The 9,556-nt window shown below is 42.9% G+C and overlaps 1 protein-coding gene across 1 annotated transcript; it reads right to left on the bottom strand.

Annotated features, from left to right (window-relative positions):
- Window positions 1–402: 402 nt before the first annotated feature.
- On the bottom strand, window positions 403–9,549 carry LOC130533405 (NACHT, LRR and PYD domains-containing protein 12-like). Its single transcript, XM_057046769.1, has 7 exons — window positions 9,476–9,549; window positions 8,462–8,565; window positions 6,143–7,910; window positions 5,044–5,220; window positions 4,760–4,933; window positions 1,462–1,635; window positions 403–1,256 (listed from the first exon to the last, which is right to left on the bottom strand). The coding sequence occupies exons 3-7, from the start codon at window positions 7,075–7,077 to the stop codon at window positions 1,076–1,078; spliced, it is 1,641 nt and encodes a 546-aa protein (XP_056902749.1). The 5' UTR covers window positions 7,078–7,910; window positions 8,462–8,565; window positions 9,476–9,549; the 3' UTR covers window positions 403–1,075.
- Between the last annotated feature and the right edge of the window lie 7 nt (window positions 9,550–9,556).

The raw sequence follows: 9,556 nt of genomic DNA, 5'->3' as shown, positions 1-9,556 counted from the left end.
TTTGGTCGCGAACATACGGTATATAGAACATAGGGCACGTTTGTGCGTGATATCACTCCGCGTCTGCGCAACGACCACAACCTCCTATCTTTAGTATTGCTGCGCCAACTGGTGGTTTTTTGGGTTGAGGATCACGGTGATCTATATATAGCTATATGTAGCTATAGCGTCATTGGCCTCCACTCCAGCCACTCCTGGTAGTTCCTCAAAAACACTGAGTTTCTAGTGGATGCACAATCTGTGGAAGCCAACATAGAAACTTCTGAAGAGCCAAAGTTCTTGCAACAAAAATATAGTCCCCAATTAGCTTGTTTTGTTATCACACGACCCCGTCCCCATTATCAAGAGAATATAAAAGAATGAGTGGAGACAGAAGAGAGAATGAGACGTTTTTGGCGCGTGTTGCTCTTGATTTTGTGTTTATTTTTGCAGTAAACTTAAAGGAGGCCTTTTCCCTTTATGTTTGATTCCATTTAAGCTGATATTCCATTCTTGACATCTTTAAATTTACAGTATTCATGGGAGATTTATTTGGTCATTTTGCTTCTTTTTATTTCCTATTTCCCACATTTATTCATAGTTTTTATTAGATTGCAATAAATCCTATAACATTGAACAGACTGACTAAAGTCAAATGAGCTGCGGTTCCCACCGATAGCCGTCATTCTGATGGGTTTTTGCTGGCTGCAGCTGAAATATTCCAATGCTCCATGTCAGAGACAATAAATACTAAACCCTAAAGATTCTGAAGGCATGATGTAAAATAGTAACGTATAATACAGACATTTGAAGAGACAATTAAGAGAATGTTTCCATGCTTCCAAGAGTGGCCGAGGAGCCATTTAGAACTTTATAAAGATGCATTGTGTGATACCAGGAATTAATTTAACTTCAAGGCGAAGCTGCTTCTGCTTTGTCGACCATCGACTGATCTCCTGAAAGTCCACCAGCACTTTTTAAAAACTGAATTCTTCATCTATGGAGGGAGTAGACGGCAGATGTTTCCACAGATGCTCTTCACCAGTGGTCAGTGAGTGATGCAGCAGATGAGCGGGAGTTGACTGGCTTCAACCAGCTACTGTCTCAATGTCTCCAGCCCATAGTGTGGATTCTCTACAAGATCAGACAGCAGCTTCACTCCTGAATCCTTCAGCTGGTTCTGACCCAGGTCCAGTTCTCTGAGATGGGAGGGATTGGACCTCAGCGCCGAGGCCAGAGAGCCACAGCTGATCTCTGATAACCTGCAGAGCTCTAATCTGAAAAATGCAGGATGAGGTTATACGGTGCAGGTCTGCATGTTATCTGCCTCAGTACTAAACCTACATTAGTTCTTAGTTGGGTCAGACCTGAATTCACGATATTCCAAGGAATGTTTTTAATGTGGTGCATCACAGCCGTGTGAGAACAGCCTCACTTCACCATCTTAGCAGCTGGTATATAGGTAGAAAAATGAAGACTGACCTGAGCCACTCCAGTTTACAGTTTGGACTCTCCAGTCCAGAACAGAGCCGCTTCACTCCTGAATCCTGCAACGTGTTGTCGCTCAGGTCCAGAACCCTCAGATGGGAGCGGTCTGACTTCAGAGCTGAGGCCAGAGAATCACAGCTGGTCTCTGATAAACTGCAGCCACTTAGGCTAAAATAACAATTATTTTGAGAGAAGACAAATAAAAATCAACATGTACCAGAGCAAAACACAGCTTACAAGCAACAAACCTCTGGTCCTGCACCGGCTTATCTGCTGTATGTTCCTATTTTGGGTTCTTTCAGGGCGGTTGGACAAGATCTACAGCGTATGTAAGTGTGTGTCAAGTTATTTTTGGGGGTAAAGGTTTTCCCTTTTCTCTTTTATTTGCCCTTATTTTCCAACTTGAAAGGAATTGCAAGATTGAAGGTTTAGTAGGGTTTCACTCAGAGGCAACAGTCTGGGTTTCCGTTTTCTTTTTCCCTTTATTATAATATTTTCATCAGGGTGACTTTTAGTTTACAGACAGCCCAAGACCACAACAGGTAGCCCAGTGGCCACTAGGTGAAAAACCTTGAAATAGAAAAGAAATATAAACATATGAAATTGCTTAACAATAAAGGAATGAACATATTTAATAAATTCAGACATATTACACATAAAACCCAATAGTTATAAATGTGCAAAGTCGCAATAATGTAACCAAGGAAGTAGCTACACCATAATTTCACTAAGACAACCAGGGTTAATTGTGTTTTAGTCGCTACAAACTACAACAATATACCTGTTTGGGCCTGCACCTCTCACTGAACACCAACATCCTCATTGTAAACAGTGCTGTTTGTGAAAGTGAACGTTCTAACACAACAATCAGCGCAGTCACAATACAGTATTACGTCTTTCTTCCGACACACTGAAATTTAAGGCTTAAAACAAATTAAAATGGTGCTTACCAACTGTCCCTCCAGATCTTGTGAGCAAACACCTCGAGAATTGTTTCATTGCTTTTCTAACTTGGGGAATGAGGACAACTGGAAACACCTTGCAGGTGAGGAAGGCACGCCTCTGCGTGGTGACGTCACAAACCTTTCCCTATTATACTTGCAATTACACTTACCCACCACCAGGAACCACTAAAGTGCCAAGCAGGTAACAAGGGGTTTGGCTTTACAGTGTGTGGGGTCAAAATACCTTCCAAGTGTGTGAGACCACATTTCTCAATAGCACTCAACTCTTGTCAGGAGTTGGGACAAAGCGACCCACTCCTGACAGCTTGTGGGCGATGCTGCAGCGACCCTGCAATCCCTACACTCTCTGGTGAAACCAAATCAAAGGTTTTAGACACTGCTGGATGCTGGAAGGGTGGCTATAGTCTGGACGCATCGTTCCCCTGACTGCACATTTCTCCAACAATGATTGGCAGCTGGTGTCACTTGTTCTCCAGATGAGAGAAGGAAAGAGAGCCCCCCCACAGTGGGTTTGATTGCCCCACTGCAAGCTCAATGCTGCCAGAAAACATTGCAGGAGCATCAATTCCCCTCAGGGCATCAACAAGGACCTCAGGAAAAGGTGCAGCTGCCACCTACTAGAGACAAGCACACTGAGCTGAGATTCAAAGCCCTCTCCTCCCAAGAGAAGAGCTTGTTGTTGGAGGCTCTTCTGGGCGATACCTGGTGCCACAGCTCCAGCTCAGCCCGTGTCTGGAGCTGAGGTGGAGCTTAGCAAGTTTCATGGTTCTCCACCACTTCCTCTCGCTGAGGACCTTCTCAGCTGGTGGTTTCTGCTCCACCTTCCAAGTTGAGCAGGTGATACTTCTGCATTCCTGCCACCAGTGTCTCTGCAGAAAGAGTCTTCGCTACTGTTTTATATTAGATTGTAGAAAATTAGGATTTTTGGCTGATGTCTTAGATGTTGTTGACTAAGAGCAGGTTTTTCTTTAATAACATAGAGAGATTCGATGAGAAGAGCAAATGTATTATTTCATGAGCTACTTCCACTACTATTATATACACATACTTCCATATTGTCTTAGATTGCAAGCTGCATTTATTGCATCGTTCATAGAAAGTCATATTTGTGAGGAGAAAAACTCCAATAAGGTCATTTTCTTTAATGACCATTACAACAGAAGGAGGCGATGAACAAACATTTACCGTATTGGCCCGAATATAAGACGACCCTGATTATAAGACGACCCCCTCTTTTTCAAGACTCAAGTTTGAAAAAAGACTTTTTGAACACCAAATGTAATTTTTATACAGAAAATAATTACAGTACATCTGAAACAAATGATTATATCTTCGACCAACTTTTCTACAGATTGTCGCTACATTTCTCTATTTTCTGTTAGCTCTTCTCTTATTTTCTTCTCTTTTCTTTCTTACCGCTATTTTTTACTTTTCTTCTTCGTGCTACCGCTATTTTTATTTTTCTTCTTCGTGACAGGGGTTCGCTTTGGCCTGGGACGTTAAGTTCAGCATTCGCTTTAAATATATATGGCGCCATCTAGCGTTGTGAATGGGTATAATGTCTTGACTGCGAATGTAAGACGACCCCCACTTTTTCAGTCTTGTTTCAACGCAAAAAACACCGTCTTATATTCGGGCCAATACGGTATATAAAAATGTGTGAAAACCTATGGATGGAAACCTTTTTAAAATGGTTGCATTGTGTAGAATCGGTGTAGAATCAACTTGTTGACTTCTGATTTGGACTCCAATGGAAGTGAGGTGCAACAATTGTGGATGCTGAAAGCTTCAGATCTTCATGAAGGTTTCTGTGGTTGGACTGACCTGCTGCCCCTTTAAGAGGGAGGCAGGTTTGGGCTTCTGGCTGGAATGAAGCCACCTAAGATGAGAATGACTGCAGGCTTTCGGTACCAAGGTTTAACAGGGCGCTCACTTCACACTTGGGCTTTTCTCTTTTTTGGGATGGCTTTTCTCAGGAGAGAAGGGGCATGGCACACTGCAGCAGCTTTCTTTTTGGGGTTTCTAGTTTTCCTTCTGATCTTTAAAAGACAGGAAGAACCATTTTTGATTGGTCTGAATGTTTGGGCGGTTTTGTGGCCAGCCTAAAATAAAACAAGACAAATCTACAACTGATACTTCCTTTCTAGTCATTGATGACCATCCTCACATGGGACAGATTTCCACAACCAATTTAATACTGTAAATCTGTCCTGTGTGGTCTTTTTTCTGAGAACTGTAACACTACGTTTATAACAAAGATCAAACATGGAAACAGTTATTGTCTAACTAGTTACACCTGGGAAAGTACTGGATCATCTCTGACTGACCTGAGAGTCTCCAGCTCACAGAGAGGATCCTGGAGAGCAGCACAGAGCAGCTTCACTCCTGAATCCTCCAGATGGTTCCAACTCAGGTCCAGAACCCTCAGATGGGAGGGATTGGACCTCAGCGCCGAGGCCAGAGAGCCACAGCTGATCTCTGATAAACTGCAGTTCACCAGCCTGGAAAAGGAATCAATGGGGCAAATAAAAACACATTTCTAAATCTGAAAATGAAGAGAAAAGCAGAAAATGTAAAGAAATTTAGAAAAGACCAACAGAGGCCTCCTGACCTGAGCGTCTCCAGTCTGCAGTTTGGATGCATCATTGCAGAAGACAGTAACTTTACTGCATCATCTGTCAGACTTTGGCTCCATCTTAAGATCAGCTCCCGTAGATGAGAAGGGTTTGACGTCATTGCTGAGGTCACAACTTCCCAATCACTCGTTGAAAGAAAACTATCAGACAGTCTGTTGTGTATGAAACAAAAATAGTGAGTCAAACTTTGGGATTTCTCATCAACTTATCTGAGAATCTACCTCAACACAAATGTAGCTCATTTCCTGGAAAAGCTCAATTCAACACCGTAGAGCAACAGTTTGAACGACCATCAGATCTGAAATGAACTGAATTATTCTCAACATTTGTCTTATTTTAGAACAGCTCATAATTACTCAATATTTAAAATGATTCTAGCAAATGGTTTAAAGAAACGTGCATCTTTTTATCTGTCTATCGGCTCTTTGGATATTTTGCATTTCATCCAATTTGTACGATGGTGCGTCAAGTCTTAATTCAGCGATCCGATCGATGACATCAGAGTCTCTGGTTGCATCGATTGCCCTCAGCTTCTGTTCTATCTGCCTGTTTCCCTTCACATCATTTTCACTGCACCTTTTGTTGCTAGTGATGAAGTTGCCACCTAACGGGTGTGGAAAGGCTCAAACAACTTTGTGGGTCACATAAAGGCTCCAAACGGAACCGCCACAAAGACCTAAAACACCCATTTAAACCAACGAGGCCGCTGTTTTTACGTTGAACAAATGAAGCAAAATAGTCACGTGTCATTCGTTAAAATGTGTTTTTCTGTCGTTAGAATACGATGTATACAAACAAACAAAAGTGATTTAATGACATGACAGTAATTTCATGATAGTCAGTTAACTTGTGGCTCCTATTATTCCTGCCTCATGTTGGTTTGTCTGGATTGACCTTTGAACTTATATCCAGCCGGTGTTGAACATTTCTGGATGAATTGTTGTTTTTAATTTATGGATGCTGCAATGGAGATAAAGAATTGAAGGAATGACCACTGGAGGGGGTATTGCTACCTGACATGATCCACTCGCTTGATTTAAACGCCGATGTCCGGCCCCAGAAATCTTTACTTACACGGCCTTCCTGCAGTTCCTCACAGCTGGAATCAGGCGACGTCGTCCATGCACTGAGGTGTTGTACTGCCACAGGTTCAGCTCATCCAGAACCTCCTCTGACATCTGCAGCAGGTAGGCCAGAGCTGAACAGTGGAACACTGACAGTTCCCTCTCTGATATCTCCCCTGACTTCAGGAACTTTTGGATCTCCTGAAGGACTGAATGATCCTTCATCTCCATCAGACAGTGGAAGATGTTGATGCTTCTGTCTGGGAAGAATTCACCACTGTTCAGCTCCTTCAGGTTGTTGAGGACCTTCTGGATGGTTTCTGGGTGGCTGTTCCTCTGATCCAACAGTCCACCCAAGATCCTCTGATTGGACTCCAGAGAGAGACCATGAAGGAAGCGAACAAACAAGTCCAGGTGGCCATTTTCACTTTCAAGAGATTCCATTAGTGCTCTCCTGAGGAAGTCATCAAGAGATGTGACTGGTTCAGAATATTCTAGGAACTGACTGTATCTGGTGTAACAGTGGAACATGTAGACGGCAGCCAGAAACTCCTGAACGCTCAGATGAACAAAGCAGTAGACTGATTTCTGGAAGATCACACTCTCTCTTTTGAAGATCTCTGTACAAACTCCTGAGTACACCGACACCTCGGAGACGTCCAGTCCACATCGCTCCAGGTCTTCTGAGTAGAACATGATGTTTCCTTTCTCCAGATGTTCAAACGCCAGCCGACCCAACTTCAGAAGGAGTTCTTTATCAGCCTCAGTCAGTTCCTCTGGTCTCTGCTTTCCTCCATACTTCTGCTTCTTCCTCTTTATCTGAACCCTCAGGAAGTGTGAGTAGAGGTCAGTCAGGGTTTTGGGCAGCTCTCCTCTCTGGTCTCTGGTCATCATGTCCTCCAGAACTATAGCAGTGATCCAGCAGAAAACTGGGATCAGACACATGATGTGGAGGCTCCTGGAGGCCTTGATGTGTGAGATGATTCTCTTGGACAGATCTTCATCACTGAACCTCCTCCTGAAGTACTCCTCCTTCTGGGAGTCAGTGAAGCCTCGTACTTCTGTGATCCTGTCAACACACGAGGGAGGAATCTGATAGGCTGCTGCAGGTCTGGAGGTGATCCAGATGAGAGCTGAGGGAAGCAGGTTCCCCTGGATGAGGTTCACCAGGAGCACCTCAACGGACGATACTTGTGTGACATCAGAGATGAGCTGATGCTTGTTGAAACCCAGTGAAAATCTGCTTTCATCCAGGCCATCAAAGATGAACAGAAGTTTCCAGACAGTCAGATCTTCTGCTCTGATCTTCTGTAATGTTGGATGGAAAACATGAAGCAGTGAGAGAAGACTGTGCTGCTCATCTCTGATCAAGTTCAGCTCCCTGCATGAGAGCGGAAGCACCAGACTGATGTCTTGGTTCTCCAAACCTTCTGCCCAGTCCAGACTGAACTTCTGCACTGAGAAGGTTTTTCCAACGCCGGCGACACCGTTGGTCAGAACCACTCTGATGTGTCTCTGTTGCTCAGATAAGACTTTGAAGATGTCCTGGCACTTGATTGGAGTGTCCTGGATGTTCTTCTTGGAGGTTCTCTCAAGCTGTCTCACCTCATGTTGTGTGTCCACCTCCTCACTTTGTCCCTCAGTGATGTAGAGCTCAGTGTAGATCTTGTTCAGCAGGGTTCCACTTCCTGCTTCATGAGTTCCTTCAGTCACATGTTCACATCTTCTCTTCAGACTGATCTTATGTCCTTCTATCACCTCCTGCAGTTCACCACCCTCTGAAACAAACAATCTTTTAAATCCTTTTACAATTGTCATCTACAGCAGGAACACAGATGTCCTCAACTGGAAAATATTCTGTCATGTTTGAATGATAGAAGCAACAGTCGGGTCATGACCCATCTCACTGTCAGTTTGAAATGTTATGTCTTCTTATGTACACCTATTCTTTTATTTCATTGGGTTTCAATCTAATTTAGTCTATAACAACCATTTCCATGTCTTCCAAGAGTTTGCTTGGACTAAACAGCTGGTAAAAGCTGGATGATATTTAGAAAAACACATCAAACCTTCTCCAAACACATCATACTCAGCAGACCCATTGTCCTGTAAAGGTCACCTGCCTTCAACTCTTTAACACTTTCCAGAACTCAATGACTAAATGTTGCTAAATACTGTCTAAGCATTTAGGAAGGTCTGAAGAGGGTCCAGGGGTTCCAGTGGAACCAAACAAGTGCTCTCTGGATCTTCTCTTGCACATTGTAAATACACAAGTTGTTCCTTTATTCCGACCCAAAAGTATCTTATAAATACAAATGTACGAGCTTACGTGAGACGCTGTTGTTCAGGTCGGCGGTCTGCAGTTCAGTTCTCCGTTTCTTTTCACCCTCGGGACAGGAGGAATCTCCAATGGAAGCAGACCGTTTCTGATAGCTGTCAAAAATGGGAATAGTGGTTATACATGTCTACTGGGCGTTAGCAACGCCTAAGAAAGGCTGCGTTCACTTCTACTTTCAGTTTGCTCTGACAGTTGAAGATTGAATGAACACTGAGCAAAACATATAAAGTTATTTACGTTCTAACAAGCTCGTTTAGTTGGAGAAAAGTGTATTTGATCTAAGTGTTTAGTGGCTTTTCTTCATTGTGAATTTAGGTTAAAAATAAAAGTGCCAAATCAGGAATATAACTCATAGAACAGAACAAAAGTTCTCCATTTATGCTCCAAATACAGTCGTCTGGTCTCTGAAACTGATCATTAAATAGCACAGAGGTCACGCGTATTCAAAAGCTTATTTCAACCATTTAGAAATGACTGATATTGTTGTCTATGGGTTTATTAGAACCAGGAGCCTTATCAATAGACTTTTTAATGAATTTTCATGACATGTGGTGGAACAGTGTGGCAGAACAAGCTGCACAGACCTGCCATGTCTTACCCATCCGTATCTAAATGGAGAGCTGGAGCACTCTGCAATGGTGGATATTGTTGGGAAACTTTAAAATATATGCCTAGGAATTTTAGTGAGATGATGTTAACCCATGTAGGAGAAATGACCAGTTAAAAACACAAGCAATTTTCAGTTTTAAAAGATTTACCACACTAAAATTAACATGGGAGTTAATGGGAGCGAACGCCTGACATGTTGGTGCACCGTTTCATTAATTTAATTTTTCACGATAGTGGAGGCTAATACCCACAAAATGATGTTTTGTATGGTTGTGAAATGTTCTAAGGCAGAGTTATGTGGTTCAGAAAACCTTACTTTAAAGGTGAGCCTTGAGGTCTGATATCAAAGTTTAAAGGGTGCCACACAAACACATCATCACGCTTTAGTTTTCTTACATTTCCTCTGAACTCCTGAAGGTTATTGGTCTATCTTTGGACCGGTCACTCTTCAGGGACACCCAGCTGGGCACTGTGGAC

The sequence above is a fragment of the Takifugu flavidus genome, chromosome 11 (assembly GCF_003711565.1).
Source record: "Takifugu flavidus isolate HTHZ2018 chromosome 11, ASM371156v2, whole genome shotgun sequence".
Taxonomy (NCBI): Eukaryota; Metazoa; Chordata; class Actinopteri; order Tetraodontiformes; family Tetraodontidae; genus Takifugu; species Takifugu flavidus.
This window is presented reverse-complemented; position numbering and strand designations above follow the sequence as displayed.